Below are 18,421 nucleotides of genomic sequence, written 5' to 3' on the forward strand. Positions count from 1 at the left end.
GTGGCCCGGGGGGGTTTGGGGGGCGGGGGCTGAGGTTTGCCGGGAACAAAGAACGGGGAGAGGGGGCGAGCGGCGGTGGGCACGGGGCGAGTGGGGTGGGGTGTGAACGGGGTGGGAATTGGAGTGGGAATTGGGAACTGGGGAGGTGGGAATTGGGGGTTGGGAACTGGGAATTGGGGAGTGGGAATTGGGGAGTGGGAATTGGGGAGCGGGGAGTGGGAATTGGGGAGTGGGGTGGGAACTGGGGGTAGGAATTGGGGGGTGGGAATTGGGGGGTGGGGGGTAGGAATTGGGGGGTGGGAATTGGGAATTGGAGTGGGAATTGGGGAGTGGGAATTGGGGAGTGGGAATTGGGGAGTGGGGCGGGAATTGGGAATTGGGGCGCGCAGGTGTGGGGTGCACGGGGGTGCGTGAGGTGTGCTGTGAGTTGGGGCGCGAACAGCGGGTGTGCGAGGTGTGTGCGCAAAGCGGGGGGTCCCTGTCCGTGTGTCCGTGTCCCTCTGTCCCGTCCCACGCCCGCAATCCCCGCTCGGTGCCGGGGGGGGGGGACACGCTGAGGGGGGGTCGCGCTGCAGGGGCGAGGGCGCTGCAGAGGGCGGGGCCAGGCCGGAGGGGGCGGGGCCTCGGGGATGCCCGGTGCCACGGCGGGGGGGAGGGGGAGGATTCCCGGTGCGGGGGCGGGGGGGGATGCCGGATAGCGGGGGGATGCCCGGTGCGGGAACGGGGGGATGCCTCATATGGAGGGCGGGATTCCCGGTTTGGGGGGGATTCCCGGTTTGGGGGGGATTCCCGGTTTGGGGGGATGATGCCCGGTCTGAGGGGGATTCCCGGTTTGGGGGGGATTCCCGGTTTGGGGGGGATGATGCCCAGTCTGAGGGGGATTCCCGGTTTGGGGGGGATGATGCCCGGTCTGAGGGGGATTCCCGGTTTGGGGGCGGGGGGCGTTCCCGGTGCCAGCCGATCCCGCGTGCCCGCCGCCCCCGCATGTCCCCCCCCCACCGCTCGTTGCCATGGCAATGTCCCCTCCCCTCCCAAAATGGTGGGAAAAGGGGGGAGGGGCGGGGAATCCCCTCCCTTCTCCTCCCCTCCCCCCCCTTGCGGCGGGGATCCCCCCGCGCCCCTCGGGAGCCGCTTTGCTGAGGGGGGGGACACACCGGGACCCCCCCCCCGCACTGCGGGATTCCCCCAAATCCCATGGGAAATGGGGGATCCCCCCCTAATCCCGCCCCCTCTCCCAGCCGGGGGATTCCCCCCTTTAATGCGGACGCCCCCCGGCATGGAGGGGTTCCCCCAAATCCCATAAAGCGGGGGGGGGGGGACCCCGGAAATGTTTTTGGGTGCCCTCAATCCCCCCTGATCCCATGGGCTGGATCTGGGGGGGGTCCTGGCAGCCCCACTGGCAAGGGGACACCGGGAATGGGATTGGGAATAGGACTGGGAAAGGGGAACGGGGATGGGGAATGGGGAACAGGGATGGGGAACGGGGAATGGGGAACAGGGATGGGGAACGGGGAATGGGATTGGGAATGGGAAATGGGGATGGGGAATGGGAACAGGAATAGGACTGGGAATGGGCAACGGGATCGGGGAATGGGGAATGGGAACAGGATGGGGATGGGAAAAGGGAATTGGGAAGGGGAATGGGAAGGGGAATTCCCGGGATGGGAACAGGGGGGACAATCTCCCCCGGGTTCCTCATTCCAGGAGCAGCGGAATGGGGGATTCCCCCCCTCAGGAACAACCCGGGGGGTCCCAAGGGCAGGGAAACCCCCCCCCCAATTCCAGCGGGATCTTCCACATTTTCAGGGATAAAACTGAGCAAGGCAGGGAAAGAATCCCCCCAAAGCCTTCCCAAATTGTTCCTTCCCCAATTTAATCAGATTTTGTTTTTTGTTCTTTAAATTTTTAATTGGATTCAAACACACCAAACTCACATAAAGGGGTGGAGGGGGGGTCATTCCTCCCCAGCTGGATTTGGGAATTCTGGGATGCGGGAACAGGGCCCAGCCCAGGGGGGGCAGCCCCAAAAAGAGGGAAAAGGATGAGCCTGGATGAATCCCATGGGAGTTTGGGAAGGCTGGTGGTACCTCCAGGCCGATTCCTGGGAAGGAATTTCATCCCCAAAGGATGGGGAAAAGAGAGGGGGCAAAGCCAGGACTGGCATTCCCGAGGATCCCGGCATTCCCCAGGGAGCTCAGCACCCCCACAGGGACCCCAGGAACGTCACCTCCCCTTCCCAAGGCTCCAGAGCCCGGGATCAGGAAAGGGGAAAAGGGATGGGAAAAGCAGGAATTTCCCTCCTCCGGGTGGATTCGGGCCTCCAGCATTCCAGAGGACAGCGGGAATGTCACCTGGAGTGCCTGGCACTGCTGTCCCCCCCAGGAAAGGCTTTTCCCACTCCTCCCTGAGGGATTTTCCCTCTTCCCAACGCTTCTGCCACAATCCCAAAGGAAACAGGACCAAGGATAGCCCCAGTCCCAAAGGAAATGGCACCAGGGATTGTGGGGATAGGCCAATCCCAAAGGAAATGGGATCCCAAAGAAACAGGAGCAGGGAATTCAGGGCTATCCCAATCCCAAAGAAAACAGGAGCAGGGATTTCAGGGACATCCCAACCCCAAAGAAAACAGGAGCAGGGATTTCAGGGACATCCCAACCCCAAAGATCCAGGAGCAGGGATTTCAGGGATATCCCAAAGAAAACAGGAGCAGGGATTTCAGGGATATCCCAATCCCAATGAACCAGGAGCAGGGATTTCAGGGACATCCCAATCCCAAAGAACCAGGAGCAGGGATTTCAGGGATATCCCAAAGAAAACAGGAGCAGGGATTTCAGGGATATCCCAATCCCAAAGAACCAGGAGCAGGGATTTCAGGGATATCCCAACCCCAAAGAACCAGGAGCAGGGATTTCAGGGATATCCCAATCCCAAAGAACCAGGAGCAGGGATTTCAGGGATATCCCAAAGACCCAGGAGCAGGGATTTCAGGGATATCCCAAAGAAAACAGGAGCAGGGATTTCAGGGATATCCCAATCCCAAAGAACCAGGAGCAGGGATTTCAGGGATATCCCAAAGACCCAGGAGCAGGGATTTCAGGGATATCCCAAAGACCCAGGAGCAGGGATTTCAGGGATATCCCAAAGAAAACAGGAGCAGGGACACGCAAGGGCGATCCAGGGTCCGGGATCTCTTCGGGGGGAGCGTTCCCCACGCGGCGGCTCCAGCATTCCAAGGAGGGGATGCCAAGGGCAGCCTGGGAGCCGCCGGGAGCTGCTGCTCCAGGGGTTTCGGGAAGGAGAAGGCGCCATCAGTCCGACCGCGGCTGGCCCCGGGCAGCAGCAGGGAGCGGCGGGGGGAGCCGGCGGGAAGGGCAGTCCGGGGGCTACGGGGGGCTGTTGTAGGGTTTGTGCCGCTGGTTCAGGGGGTTCTCGGGGGACCTCAGCCACTCCTTCTTGAGCAGCTGGCGCAGCTGGCTCAGCCGCATGTTGGGGTGCTCCCGCCGCAGCCGCGGCAGCTGCAGCTCCTCGAAGGCGGCGAAGGCGGCGCGGAGCCGGCGCTCGGGGTGGCGCTCCGGGGGCTGGGACACGCTGGGGACAGGGGGGACACGTCAGGGGGGACGGGGACACGGGGACACGCTGGGGATGGGGGACACATCAGGGGGGACAGGGACATGGGGACACGCTGGGGACAGGGTCACATCAGGGGGAATGGGGACATGGGGACACGCTGGGGATGGGGGACACATCAGGGGGGATGGGGACATGGGGACACGCTGGGGACACGCTGGGGACAGGGACACGTCAGGGGGGACAGGGACATGGGGACATGCTGGGGATGGGGGACACGTCAGGGGGGACGGGGACATGGGGACACGCTGGGGACAGGGGGGACACGTCAAGGGGGACAGGGACATGGGGACACGCTGGGGATGGGGGGGACACGTCAGGGGGGACGGGGACACGGGGACATGCTGGGGACAGGGACACGTCAGGGGGGACGGGGACATGGGGACACGCTGGGGACACACTGGGGATGGGGACACGTCAGGGGGGACAGGGACACGGGGACACGCTGGGGACAGGGACACGTCAGGGGGGATGGGGACATGGGGACACGCTGGGGACACACTGGGGCTGGGGACACGCTGGGGACAGGGACACGTCAAGGGGGACAGGGACATGGGGACATGCTGGGGATGGGGGACACGTCAGGGGGGACGGGGACACGGGGACATGCTGGGGACAGGGACACGTCAGGGGGGACGGGGACATGGGGACACGCTGGGGACACACTGGGGATGGGGACACGTCGGGGGGACAGGGACACGGGGACACGCTGGGGATGGGGGACACGTCAGGGGGGATGGGGACATGGGGACACGCTGGGGACAGGGGGGACAGGGGGGACAGGGACAGGGCTGGGACACGCTGGGGGATGGGGACATGTCAGGAAGGGACAGGGACACGGGGACATGCTGTGGACGGGGACATGGGGACACGCTGGGGGATGGGGACATGTCAGGGGGGACAGGGACACGGAGGGACACGGCCACGAGGGTGTGGGGACAGGGAGGGACATGGCCCCGAGGGGACAGGAAGAGGGAGGGACAGGAAACAGCCCCGACCCCAAGAATTCCAGGGACACCCCAATCCCACAGGAACCCCCCAAGGATTCCAGGGACACTCCAATCCCACAGGAACACCCCAAGGATTCCAGGGACACCCCAATCCCACAGGAACCCCCCAAGGATTCCAGGGACACCACCCGGGGGAGATCCGGAGGAGATCCAGGGGAGATCCAGGGGAGATCCAGGGGGTCTCCGGGGGAGATCCGGGGGGGATCCGGGGGGGATCCGGGGGAGATCCGGGGGGATCCGGGGTCGGGGCGCACCTGAGGGCGGCGATGGCGTCCTCGATGCTGCGCGCCTCCACAGCGCCCTCCTCAGGCAGCCGCCGGTTCAGGTTCTCCTCCAGCGGCAGCTCCAGGTGCGATTTCTCCTTCTCCGCTGCCGGGAAAAACCGGGAATGCTGGGGAATTCCCTCGGGAAAAAACAATTATCCCTCTGGAAAACCCCGGTCCTGCTTTAAAAACCCTCCGGGAACGTCAGTTTTCCCCTCTAAAGAGCTCCGTTTTTCCTCTAAAACAAGGCCAGTTTTTCCTCTGGAATTTTCCCTCTAAAAAACTCAAATTTTCCTGTAAAAAAAAGCCCTCAATTTTTCCTCTTAAAAAAAACTTCAACTTTTCCTCCAAAAAAACCTCAATTTTTTCCTCTGGAATTTTCCCTCCACATTTTCCCTCTGGAAAATTCTTTTTTTTTTTTCTCTTGGAAAACTCAATTTTTCCTAAAAATTAAAAAAAAAAAATTTAAAAAATTTAAAAAATTAAAAATCAGCTTTCCCTCTGTAAAAGGAAACGTGGGACTGGGAAGGACGTGGACACGGAAAATCAAGAACGCGAGGAGTACAAATCACGGCATTCCCTGGCTGGAAAGGAGCTTTGGGATGGTTTTTCCAATGGGCAATTCCAGGGAACGGGAATCCTGCGGAAGCGCGGGGGAGTTCCCAAACCTGCGTCTGCGCTTTCCCTCTGCTCCTTGCGGACGTTCTCCTCGATCTGGGCGCGGGTGATCTTCCCGGTGTTTCCCTGCCGGGGAGTTTTGCCCTTGAGCTTGGCGTCCTCCTCCTCCAGCAGCCGCTGCAGCTCCTTGCGGCGCTCCAGCTGCTCCAGGCGCCGCTTCTCCCGCTCCTCCTGGGCACGGCACACGGGCACGGCGTCACGGGGACGGGAACCGGGCCGGGAACGCTCCCCGGGACACGTCAGCCCCAGGTTCCCTTGGAAAAACAATGCCCAGGCTGCTGGGACGGGGGCACGGGGAGGGGAGGCGTGGATGCGTGGGAGGATGGATGATGGATGGAGGGATGATGGATGGAATCCATGGATGGATGGAATCCATGGATGGATGATGGATGGATGGAATCCATGGATGGATGGATTTATGGATGGATGATGGATGATGGATGGAATCCATGGATGGATGGATGGATGGATGGATGGATGATGGATGGATGATGGATGGATGGATGATGGATGGAATCCATGGATGGATGGATGATGGAGGGATGATGGATGGATGATGGATGGATGGATTTATGGATGGATGATGGATGATGGATGGATGGATGGATGGATGGATTTATGGATGGATGATGGATGATGGATGGAATCCATGGATGGATGGATGGATGGATGGATGATGGATGGATGATGGATGGATGGATGATGGATGGAATCCATGGATGGATGGATGGATGATGGATGATGGATGGATGGATGATGGATTTATGGATGGATGATGGATGATGGATGGATGGATGGATGGATGATGGATGGATGATGGATCCACAGATTCATAGATGGATCCATGGATGGATTTATGGATGGATCCATGGATGGATTTATGGATGGATTCACAGATTCATGGATGGATGGATGGAGGGATGGATGGATCCATGGAGGGAGGGAGGGATGGAGAGATGGATCCATGTATGGATTCATGGATGGATCTGTGGATGGACCCACAGATTCATGGATGGATCCGTGGATGTCCTTCCTCTCATTCCCAGGGCTTTTCCTCCCCTCCCTCACCTGCTCCCTCCCCCTCTCACCCCAAGGCTGTTCCTCCTCCCTCTCCCAAACCTTCTCCCCTCTCCTCATTCCCGAACCCCTTCCCCCTCATTCCCAAACCTCCTCCCCCTCCTCGCTCCCAGGATTTGGGGATCCCCACCTTCCTCTGCTCCTTCCTCAGGACGTGTTTGTCCTCGTCCTTCCAGAGCTCATCCTCCAGCTCCTGCTGCCGCCGCGCCTCCGCCGCCGCCTTGGCCTCGGCCCTGCGGGCGCGCGCCGCCGCCGACTTGCTGTTCTCCCCCTGGAATTTCTTGGGCATCCCTCAAAGCCCCTGGGAAACCGGGAGAAATCGGGGTTCTTCCCGGGCCCGGGTGGCCTTTGGGGTTGGTTTCTTTGGGGGGTTTTTTATGGGGTAAGCTGGGGTTGAGGCTTGGGGCCAGGCAGGCAGAGCTGGGAGTTTGCAGCCTTGGAAATCTGCGGGGATGGGGATTAAAACTTTCCAAGGGTCTCTTCCTCAGTTTCCCTCAGGAATTCCCCAGCCCCTTCTCAGATCCCTTAGGAATTCTCCAGCCCCTTTCCCAGAATTTGGGGATTTGGAAGGGGGGGAAAAGGCCCCAAAACCGAGGAAAAAAACCTGGGGTCATCCCCCCTGGTTTATCCCAGGTTTATCCCAAGCTCAGATCGGGATAAACCTGGGATAAATTTCCCAGATTTCCTCCAGATCCCGCCTGATCCCAAATCTGCTCCCTCCAGGCCAAAGTCCAGCCTCCCACCCCATGGGAAAAGCACCTGGAAGTCCAAGAAAACCCCGAGCCAGGAAAAACAGGATTGAGGTCCAGGGGGATCCACGGGGACGGGAGAAACGCCTTTAATTTGGATAAACAGCCCCAAAAACGGGCTGGGATTGTTATCCAGGGCGGGAGAAGTCAAATCCAAGGAAGAGGGGAGTTTTAACACCAACCAAAGACGGGGGAAATCGCAGCTTTGGGAGCTCCGGGGCGGAATCCTTGATTTTAATGGTAGGTAATTATAAATGGAGTCAAAGCGGGCAGGGCAGGGCAGGGCAGGGCAGGGCAGGGCTGCTCCACGGCGGAGGCTTGCCCAGCCTGGGATGGATTCAATCCTTTCTCCTGCCTGGAACATCCTCGGAGCCGTCCTAAAATCCCTTTTTCCCGCATCGTGACCCTTCCTAAAATCCCTTTTCCCGCCCTGCGAGCCTCCCCAGGAGCGGGATCCGGGCAGCGCCTCACCGGAGGGGGCGGCAAAAAGGGACCCCCGGGCCCGGCCCGCTCCCCCCGGGCCTCCCCGCCCGCCACCCCCGGCGTCCCCGCTGCCTCCGGTGCCGTCCCTTGCCCTCGCTCCCGGCCCGGGCCCGTCCCGCTCCCTCAGCCCCGCCCGGCCCCGAACCGGCCCCGCTCCTACCGGGCCCCGCCGCCCCGGCCGTCGCGCGCTTTGTGCGTCATCACCGCGCGCCGTCGCCTCCCCGCCGGCAGGGCCGGGCAGGGCGCGCCGCCGCCATGTTCGTTGAGGGCACGGCCGGGCACGGCTCTGCTGCTTCTGTGCGGGAGCGGCGGCGGAGGGAGCGGAGGGAGCGGCGGGAGCGGCGGGACGGGCGGAGAGCCCCGCTCAGGGCGGCGCCTTGGAAAAAATCCGCGGGGAACTCGCGCAACGCCCGGCGGCGGCGGCGGCTCTGCCCGCTTCAAAGATGGCAGCGCCCCGAGCGGCTCCTGGGGGGCTGGGCGGGGCCTAAAAGGGCGGGGTCGCTGTCAGATGGGTGGGCGGGGCTTAAAGGGGAGGGGCGCTTTGTCACCTGCAGGAGCCCGCATTGTCACCTGGGTGGGCGGGGCTTGGCAGGGTGTGGCCGTTGCCATGGTCACCGTGGTGGGCGGGGCTTGGCAGAGTGTGGCCGTTGCCATGGTCACCTGGGTGGGCGGGGCTCGGCAGGGTGTGGCCGTTGCCATGGTCACCTGGGTGGGCGGGGCTTGGCAGGGTGTGGCCGTTGCCGTGGTCACCTGAGTGGCCGCGTGAGGCAGGGTGTGGTCATTATCACCTGGGTGGGCGGGGCTTTGCAGGGTGTGGCCGTTGCCATAGTCACCTGAGTGGCCGCGTGAGGCAGGGTGTGGTCATTGTCACCTGGATGGGCGGGGCTTGGCAGGGTGTGGCCGTTGCCATGGTCACCTGAGTGGCCGCGTGAGGCAGGGTGTGGTCATTATCACCTGGGTGGGCGGGGCTTGGCAGGGTGTGGCCGTTGCCATGGTCACCTGAGTGGCCGCGTGAGGCAGGGTGTGGTCATTGTCACCTGGGTGGGCGTGGCTTGGCAGGGCGTGGCCATTGACATTCTCACCTGGGTGGGCGGGGCTCACCAGGGCAGGTGTGGATGCCCAAATTCCCCCCACACCTGTGACCCCTCCAGCATTCCAGCAGTGTCACCTGAGGGACAGCAGCCGTGTCCCCCCCGTGTCCCTCCCTGTCCCCCCACGGACAGGCTCTGTCCGGGACCAGCAGCTCCTTTATTGGGGCCAGCACGGTGTCCCCGCCGCGCTGTCCCCGTGTCCCCGCCGCGCTGTCCCCGTGTCCGCGCCGCGCTGTCCCCGTGTCCCCACCGCGCTGTCCCCGTGTCCCCACCGCGCTGTCCCCGTGTCCACGCCGCGCTGTCCCTGTGTCCCCACCGCGCTGTCCCCGTGTCCGCGCCGCGCTGTCCCCGTGTCCCCACCGCGCTGTCCCCGTGTCCGCGCCGCGCTGTCCCCGTGTCCGCGCCGCGCTGTCCCCGTGTCCCCGCCGCGCTGTCCCCGTGTCCCCACCGCGCTGTCCCCGTGTCCGCGCCACGCTGTCCCCGTGTCCCCGCCGCGCTGTCCCCGTGTCCCCACCGCGCTGTCCCCGTGTCCACGCCGCGCTGTCCCTGTGTCCCCACCGCGCTGTCCCCGTGTCCCCGCCGCGCTGTCCCCGTGTCCGCGCCGCGCTGTCCCCTACACGTCGCTCTCGGTGACAGTGCCACCCCTGGGGGGGTCACACGCGGGTGTCCCCTCCCCGTCCGGCCTCTCCAGCAGCACCTGGCTCACCGCGGCCTTGTCCGGGGGCTCGTCCCCGGGGGCTCTGTCACCCTTGGGGACACCCGAGGGCGCGGCCCTGACGATGTCCCACCACAGCACGCCCTGGGGACAGCGGGCTGGCCCTGCCGGCAGGGGACACGGTGACACAGGGGGGGACACAAGGGGGGACACAGGGGGGGACAGGGCCATCCCCCCGGCTCACCTGGCAGCAGGCTGAGCAGGGCCCCTGTCCCCACGGTCCCCAGTGTCCCCAAGGCGCCGTAGTACAGGTAGGACACGGAGTAGAACTCGCCCAGGATGGCCGGGCTGTGGCAGGGGACAGCGGGGTGTCACCGCCCGCGGGGACACCCGGTGACGTCACAGGGAACGGGGACACCCGGTGACGTCACAGGGAACGGGGACAGCGGGGTGTCACCGCATGGAGGAACACCCGGTGACGTCACAGGAAATGGGGACACCCGGTGACGTCACAGGGAACGGGGACAGCGGGGTGTCACCGCCCGCGGGGACACCCGGTGACGTCACAGGGAACGGGGACACCCGGTGATGTCACAGGGAATGGGGACACCCGGTGACGTCACAGGGAACGGGGACAGCGGGGTGTCACCGCCCGCGGGGACACCCGGTGACGTCACAGGGAACGGGGACACCCGGTGATGTCACAGGGAATGGGGACACCCGGTGACGTCACAGGGAACGGGGACAGCGGGGTGTCACCGCATGGAGGAACACCCGGTGACGTCACAGGGAACGGGGACAGCGGGGTGTCACCGCCCACGGGGACACCCGGTGACGTCACAGGGAATGGGGACACCCGGTGACGTCACAGGGAACGGGGACACATAGTGACGTCACAGGGAAGGGGGACAGCGGGGTGTCACCGCATGGAGGAACACCCGGTGACGTCACAGCCGGCAGGGACAGGGATGTGATGTCACAGGGAATGGGGACAGGGCTGTGACGTCATAAGGGACAAGGGACGCAGTGTGACATCATAAGGGGCAGGGTCACTGTTGTGATGTCACAACAGGCGGGGACAGGAGTGTGACGTCACAGGGAGTGGAGACAGGGACGTGCCACCGCAGGGGACAGGGACAGGGATGTGACATCACAGGGGACAGTGATGTGACGTCACAGGGATGTGACGTCACAGGGGACAGTGATGTGACGTCACAGGGATGTGACATCACAGGGGACAGGGACAGGGACGTGCCACCGCAGGGGACAGGAGCGCGCCCCCGCTGTCCCCAGCCCCGCTCACCGCAGCGGCTCCGGGGGTGGCGCGGGCAGGGCGGGGCCGCTGGTGGCGCTGGTGGCGCTGGTGGCGCTGGTGGCGCTGGTGGCGCTGGTGGCGTTGTGGGGCGGGCACAGCGTCCCCCAGGTGGGCAGCACCCCCATGGTGGCCGCGCTGGGCGGGTACAGGGTGGCACCCACGGCCACCCACAGGGACAGCGCCAGGCCCACGGCCAGGCCCCCCAGCACGCCCTGCGACAGGGATGGGGACAGGGACAGGGACAGGGACAGGGACGGGGGGGGTCAGCAGGGCCCAGGGGGGGAAGTGGAGATCCCCCCCAAAAATCCCAAATATACTGTGCTGAATGGCAGAAACCCCCCTGCCCCAAAATCCCCCTGTTCCCAAAATCCCCCTCCCCCAAATCCTCCTAACCCCCAACCCCCCAAAACCCCTAAATCCCCGAAATCCCAAAACACCCCAAACCCCAGACCCCAAACCTCTCAAATCCCAAACCCCAATCCCCAAACCCCAGACCCCCCCAGACCCCCCAAACCCCAAACTTCTCAAATCCCAAACCCCAGACCCCAGACCCCCCAAACCCCAAACCTCTCAAATCCCAAACCCCAGACCCCAGACCCCAATCCCCAAACCCCAGACCCCCCAAACCCCAAACCTCTCAAATCCCGAACCCCAGACCCCAATCCCCAAACCCCAGGCCCCCCAAACCCCTCAAACCCCATACCCCCCAAACCCCAGACCCCAATCCCCAAACCCCAGACCCCAATCCCCAAACCCCAGACCCCCCAAATCCCTCAAACCCCATACCCCCCAAACCCCAGACCCCAAACCCCAGACCCCAGACCCCGAACTCACGGCGGTGCCGCAGCGGGGCAGGAACATCCCCAGCACGAAGGCGCCCAGCAGGGGCCCGCTGATCACCCCCATCACCGTGAAGGAGCCCTTTGGGGTTTTTTTGGGGTCTGGGAGAGCTCCGGGGGGGGGGCCTGGCACTGCCCCAGCCCCCCCTCCTTGAGGGCTCTCCGGGTGCCACCAGAGCGTGGCCGTGAGAGGGTTTGGGGTCGAGGGGGGGTCTCACGGGGGGGGCCTGGCACTGCCCCAACCCCTTCGTCCTCGAGGGCTCTCCGGGTGCCACCCGAGCGTGGCCGTGTCCCCGCGGTGTCCCCGCTCGGGTGGGCACTGACAGCGCGGGGGGTTGGGGGGTTTGGGGGGTTTGGGGGCGGTAGAAGCCGAGGGAGGGGGTTTGGGGTCTCGGGGGGCTCTCACCTGCAGGACACCCCCCCCCAGCAGCGAGGACAGAGCGGCCACGGTGATGCACGAGGTGCCGAAGGTGAGAGCTGAGGGAATATGGGGATGTTGGATTGGTGGGATGGGATTGATGGCATTGGGATGGGATGGGATTGGTGGGATGGGGTTGGGATTTATGGGATTGATAGGATTGGGTTGGGATCCATGGATGGGATGGGATGGGATGGGATGGGATGGCACAGCCCAGGCAGGGATGACCTGTCCCTGTGGGATGACCCTGCAGGGTGACCCGTCCCTGCGGGGTGGCACACCCCAGGCGGGGGTGACCCGTCCGTGTCCCCCCGTGGTGTCCCCACGCCGGTGGCACTCACAGAGCCCCTTGGAGATGAGCGTCAGCTTCCTCGGGGACAGCGCCGGCAGCCGCGGCCGCACCAGGTCCTCCACGGTGACGGCGGCCATGGCGTTGATGGAGGTGGAGGCCGTGCTGGGCGCAAGGTGGCCCCGTCAGCCCCGTGGGGATGGCGGGGTGGCACCCCCCGCCCGGGTCCCCGCCCCGGGGACCCCTCCTCACCTGAGCGTGCCGCTGTAGGCGCAGGCCAGGAACAGCCCCGGCACCCCCGGAGTGCTCCTGAAGATGTCCAGGACCAGGTAGGGCATGTACTGCGGGAACAGGGGTAAGGGGCGGGACCTGGGGGACCCCAAAACCCCGTGGGAGCCCCCAAACCCCCACCCCACTGCCTCAGGGGGTGCTGGAAGGGGGGCAGGACCCCAGGGGACCCCAAAACCCCGTGGGAGCCCCCAAACCCCCACCCCACTGCCTCAGGGGGTGCTGGAAGGGGGGCAGGACCCCAGGGGACCCCAAAACCCCGTGGGAGCCCCCAAACCCCCACCCCACTGCCTCAGGAGGTGCTGGAGGAATGAGGATCCTGGAGGACCCCAGAACCCCCTCTGACCCCACAGCCTCGGGCTGTCCTGTTGGGATCATGGTCCTGTGGGACCCCAGAACCCCCTGGGAGCGCGGGGGGGGCCCCGGGGGGGCCGGACCTGGTCGGGTGCGGCGATGGCTCCGGCCAGGAGCGGGTCACAGTGGCGATAGAGCGCGAACATGACGAGCCCGCAGGCCACGGCGCTGGCCACGATGCAGAACAGCCCCGCCTGATTGACCAGCAGCGCCCTGCGGGCACGGGGGGTGCGGGTCAGGGCCCTGCCAGGGGCACGGCAGGTCCTGGCAGGGAGCTGGGGTCACACGGGGGGACTCAGACAGTGCGGGAGTGTCGGGTCCTGGCAGGGGTGTCAGGGGAATTCAGAGTCCATAACGGGGTGCAAGGTCCTGGCAGGGGTGTCAGGGGAATTCAGAGTCCATAACGGGGTGCAAGGTCCTGGCAGGGGTGTCAGGGGAATTCAGAGTCCATAACGGGGTGCAAGGTCCTGGCAGGGTCTGGGCAGGGCTGTTGGGTCAAGTCAAGGTCCAGAAAAGGGTGCAGGGTCCTGGCAGGGGTATTAGGGGAATTCAGAGTCCATAACAGGGTGCAAGGTCCTGGCAGGGGTGTCAGGGGAATTCAGAGTCCATAACGGGGTGCAAGGTCCTGGCAGGGTCTGGGCAGGGCTGTCGGGTCAAGTCAAGGTCCAGAAAAGGGTGCAGGGTCCTGGCAGGGGTATTAGGGGAATTCAGAGTCCATAACAGGGTGCAAGGTCCTGGCAGGGGTGTCAGGGGAATTCAGAGTCCATAACGGGGTGCAAGGTCCTGGCAGGGGTGTCAGGGGAATTCAGAGTCCATAACGGGGTGCAAGGTCCTGGCAGGGTCTGGGCAGGGCTGTCGGGTCAAGTCAAGGTCCAGAAAAGGGTGCAGGGTCCTTGCAGAGTCCTTGCAGGGTCCTTGCAGGGTGAGTGCAGGGGTTTCAGGTGAATCCAGGGTCCATAAGGGGGTGCAGGGTCCTTGCAGGGGCTGTGCCAGGTCCTTGCAGAGCACTGCCCCCACACAATGACCCAGGCAGGGGACAACCCCCCCCTCAGAGCATCCCCTCCCCGCTGCGACCCCCAGCACGGGATCCGGGGAGTTCCCGGGGTCCAGGCGATCCCGGGGGTCCCGAGGGGACCCGGACTCACATCTTGGCCTCCCTCTCGCTCCTGCAGGCCACGTAGCGCTGCACCTGCGCCTGGTTGACGCCGTACATGGAGAGCCAGAGCAGCGTCCCACCCAGCACGAACGTCCACACCGTGTAGCGGCTCCGCGGGTCCGGGCTGAAGCTGGGCACGGCCCGGGGGCCGGGTCAGGGGGTCACGGCCCGGCAGCGACCCCACAGATCCGGGGGAGGGCGGCGAGGGGCTGGGAGTGACCCCACAGATCCCAGAGCAGGGGGATGGGGGCTGGGAGTGACCCCAGAACCCGGGGCAGGGGGTGAGGGACTGGGAGTGACCCCACAGATCCCAGAGCAGGGGGAGTGGGGCTGGGAGTGACCCCAGAACCCGGGGCAGGGGGTGAGGGGCTGGGAGTGACCCCACAGATCCCAGAGCAGGGGGGAGAGGGGCTGGGAGTGACCCCTCAACAGGAGTGAGGGGCTGGGAGTGACCCCCCAGCACCCCGGGGCAGGGGGAGCGGGGTTCCGCGGGCTTTGGGGGTACCCACTCGGCGAAGTTGAGCCTGGAGCCGTTGGCGGCGATGCTCAGCACCTCGGCGGGTCCCCCCACCAGCAGCGCCCCGCGGACGGCGATGGCGACAAAACCCGCGAGCATCACAAGCACCTGGAACACGTCGGTCCAGATGACAGCCTTCATCCCGCCCTGCGCCACAGCGAGCCGGGGCTGAGCGCCGGGGACACCCCCGGGACACCCCCGGGACACCCCAGGACACGCCCGGGACACCCCCGGGACACCCCAGGACACCCCCGGGACTCCCCGGGAACACCCCAGGACACCCCCAGGACACGCCCGGGACACCCCCGGGAGCCCCCGGGACACCCCAGGACACCCCCGGGACACCCCGGGACACGCCAGGACACCCCTGGGACCCCCCGGGACACGCCCGGGACACCCCCGGGACCCCCCGGGACACCCCAGGACACCCCCGGGACTCCCCGGGGCACCTCCGGGACACCCCAGAACACCTTGGGACACCCCGGGACACCCCTGGGACCCCGCAGGAGACCACCATGACCCCACGGAACACCCCAGGACACCTCGGGACACCCCGGGACACGCCCGGGACCCCACAGGACACCCCCGGGACACCTCGGGACACCCCCGAGACCCCCCCAGCCCTCCCGCTCTCACTATGGTGGTGTAGAAGGTGCAGATGACCCCCGTGGACAGCAGCGAGGCCCAGATGTCCAGCCCGGTCACTGGAGGAGAAGGGAAGGTGCTGAGGGGGGGAATTGTCACCTGGCGGGGGACACAGGGACGGGGAGCGACCCCCCCCGCGCCACCCCACACCTTGGTTTAGGATCAGGGCGGGCGCGTAGATGACGATGCCAGTGTAGAGCATCTGCGGGAAGAGGGGGTCTCAGCGCCCCGTCCCCTCGCAGGGGGCGCGGCGGGGACGGCGCTGCGCCAAGAGCGCGGCTTTCTCTCCAAACAGCGCTCCCGCCGCGCCGCGCTGCTCGCAGCCAGCCAAAACACGGGCTCGGGGCCGAGGGCGCTTCCCGGGGGCTCGGGGCAGCGCCGCTGCCCGCCCCGCGCTGTCCCCGCGCTGTCCCCGCACACGCACCGTGGCCACCAAGTACTGCACGGTCCCGCAGAGCCGCACGCTCCGGCTGAAGCGCCGCTCCAGGTACTGCGACAAGGACAGGAGCGCGTCGGGGCCAGCCCACAGTGAGCCCCGACAGCGGCTCAGAGGGGCTGGAGGGACCCCCAGAACCCCGCACAGGGCGAGCAGGGTCCCGCGGGGTGCGGGGCGACGCAGTGACCCCCGGAACCCCAAGGCAGGGGGTGAGAGGGGCTGGGAGAGACCCCCCAGCACCCCGGGGCAGGAGAGCGGGGTCCCGCGGGGTTGGGGGGCACACAGTGAGCCCCCCAGCACCCCGGGGCAGGACGAGCGGGGTCCGCACCCCACGGGGCTGAGCGGGGGTCTCACTCCGCCGAGTTGAGCTCGGAGCCTTTGGCGGCGATGCTCGGCACCTCGGCAGGAACTCCCCCAGCCGTGTCCCCGCCGTGTCCCCCGTGTCTTCCCGTGTCCCCGCCGTGTCCCCGCCGTGTCCCCCGTGTCTTCCCGTGTCCCCGCCGTGTCCCCGCCGTGTCCCCCGTGTCTTCCCGTGTCCCCGCCGTGTCCCCGCCGTGTCCCCCCGTGTCCCCGCCGTGCCCACCTCGTAGGTGCTGGTGAGCCCCAGGCGGTAGAAGACGGGCAGGAAGAGCTGCGCGGTGAGCGCGCTGTTGATGAGCTGCGCCAGGCACATCCAGAGGAATTTGGCTCCGTAGCGGAACGCCTCGGCCGGCACCCCCAGCACCTGGATGGCCGACATGAAGCTGGCGGACAGCGACAGCCCCACGGGCAGCGCCGACATCCGCCGGCCGCCCGTGAAAAAATCCTCCGAGGTTTTCTGGCCACCCTTGGCCAGCCCGTGAAAAAGCCCGATGCCCGTGGAGATCAGCAGCATCAGCGCGAAGACTCCGTAATCCCACGGGCCGAAGGTGAGGTCCCGCACGTCCTGGGGTCCCTGCGGAGCTGGCATGGTCGCTTAGGGCGGGGGGGACCTCAAATGGGGCACCTGTGGGAAGGTGGGGACGCGGGGACTCGGCGCGGGGTTAGGCCGGGGCTCGGCGGCAGCGGCGCATCCGAGGGGGGAGACTGGAGGAAGAGAGAATTCCTAGGAATGGGTGCGCCCAGAGGAAAGCAGGAGCGGGGAGCGGGGTTTTGTGCCCCACCCCGTGCCCTCTGTGCCCTTCCCAGGCAGGGGCTGTGCCAAGGGGTGCAAAAGGGCAGAGTGCGAGGAGGAACAGCCAGAATTTGGCGGGGGAATTGCCCCGATCCCTCCCCGCTCCGGCTGCTCGGGCCACCGGCCCCAGGGAGGCGTCGGCACCCAAAGGGACCCGGCCGGGAGGCAGCGACCCCTCCCCAGAGCAGCACAAACAAGGAGGGGCAGAGCCTCCGGCGGAGCCAAATTTATCTCCAGCCGAGGGGAACAAACAACAAACCCGAAGGAAGCCTTTACCCCAGAAGGAGCAGGTTGTTTGCCGGCGGAGCGGGACGGACCGGCTGGACCGAGCCCGAGGAGCCGAGCGGGGGCTGCCCGGGGGTCCCCGGGGAGGGGTCCCTGCCGCGTCCCCGGAGGTGTCGAGGGCCCGGCCGTGCCTCGAGCTGCTCCAGCCGGTGGGAGGCAGGTTCAGGGCGTGGGGAGGGACCCGCGGCGGGGAGGATGGAGCTGTCGGCGGCAGCGGCCGTAACCCCTTCCCTCCCGCGCGGCCGCGGAGCTCCGGGCCCCGGCGCTGAGCCCCGGCAGCGCGGCGGTGGCGGAGCACGCGGTGGCTCCTGGCGGGATACGTGGCACCGGGCGTGGGGCTGGCCCCGCTTCCTCATTCCCTGCCACCAACGACACCTTGTCCCGCCCGGGCCCGGACAGGTTTGGGGATTTCCACGCTGTTGCCCCAAACCCCGCGGAGGAGGTTGGGGCTGGGGCAGGGGAACAGCCCTGAGGTGAGGACAGAGCTGCTGTGTGGGCGGTGTGGCCTCTGATGTGTCAACGTCCCCTCCGAGGTGTCACCAAGGGGTCACAGTCCCCTCCAAGGTGTGGCCACGGAGGTCCCCTCCGAGGTGTCACTGCAAGGTCACTGTCCCCTACACAGCATCAGCAAGAGGTCACTGTCCCCTCCAGGTCATCACCATGGAGGCGCTGTCCCCTCCCAGATGTCACCACGAAGACCCCGTCCCCTCTGATCCATCACCGCGAGGTCTCCGTCCTTCCCAGGTCGCCGCAGGGCGACCGCCCCCTCTGAGGCCTCCCCACCGAGCAGACGAGGGTCCCTGTCCCTGCCTCCTGGTGGTGGCATTGTCCCCACCACGTGTCCCCGGGGAGGAACAAGGCAGGGCAGGACCCTTTCCCTTCCTCGCCGAGCGGGGTTGGAGCAGCTCCAGGGGAAAAAACAACGAGTTTGGGCCACATCCGCCGGGCGGGGACGTGCCACGCCACACGGGCCCGGGGCTGGCACACGCCCGGCCCGGGGCTGGCACACGCCCAGCCCCGCGGTGGCACCGGGGCAGGACCGGGGCCAGGAGGGGCTCTGGGGGTGGCAGCAATGGGGGGCGGGAGGGCTGGC

At 65.9% G+C, this 18,421-nt stretch overlaps 2 protein-coding genes across 2 annotated transcripts; both read right to left on the bottom strand.

Moving 5' to 3' along the window:
- Positions 1-1,881: 1,881 nt before the first annotated feature.
- Positions 1,882-8,181, bottom strand: CCDC124 (coiled-coil domain containing 124). The gene is made up of 5 exons (XM_068173944.1): positions 8,048-8,181; positions 6,786-6,956; positions 5,569-5,749; positions 4,892-5,006; positions 1,882-3,588 (listed from the first exon to the last, which is right to left on the bottom strand). The coding sequence occupies exons 2-5, from the start codon at positions 6,942-6,944 to the stop codon at positions 3,384-3,386; spliced, it is 660 nt and encodes a 219-aa protein (XP_068030045.1). The 5' UTR covers positions 6,945-6,956; positions 8,048-8,181; the 3' UTR covers positions 1,882-3,383.
- Positions 8,182-9,591: 1,410 nt separating this feature from the next.
- SLC5A5 (solute carrier family 5 member 5) lies at positions 9,592-17,475 on the bottom strand. The gene is made up of 15 exons (XM_068173736.1): positions 17,320-17,475; positions 16,474-16,955; positions 15,879-15,944; positions 15,605-15,656; positions 15,446-15,513; positions 14,802-14,956; positions 14,282-14,422; positions 13,220-13,349; positions 12,747-12,835; positions 12,547-12,659; positions 12,194-12,264; positions 11,783-11,869; positions 10,937-11,160; positions 9,823-9,981; positions 9,592-9,751 (listed from the first exon to the last, which is right to left on the bottom strand). Exons 2-15 carry the CDS (start codon positions 16,837-16,839, stop codon positions 9,592-9,594), a joined length of 1,881 nt encoding a protein of 626 aa, XP_068029837.1. The 5' UTR covers positions 16,840-16,955; positions 17,320-17,475.
- Between the last annotated feature and the right edge of the window lie 946 nt (positions 17,476-18,421).

This window comes from Anomalospiza imberbis, chromosome 27 (assembly GCF_031753505.1).
Source record: "Anomalospiza imberbis isolate Cuckoo-Finch-1a 21T00152 chromosome 27, ASM3175350v1, whole genome shotgun sequence".
Lineage (NCBI taxonomy): Eukaryota > Metazoa > Chordata > Aves > Passeriformes > Viduidae > Anomalospiza > Anomalospiza imberbis.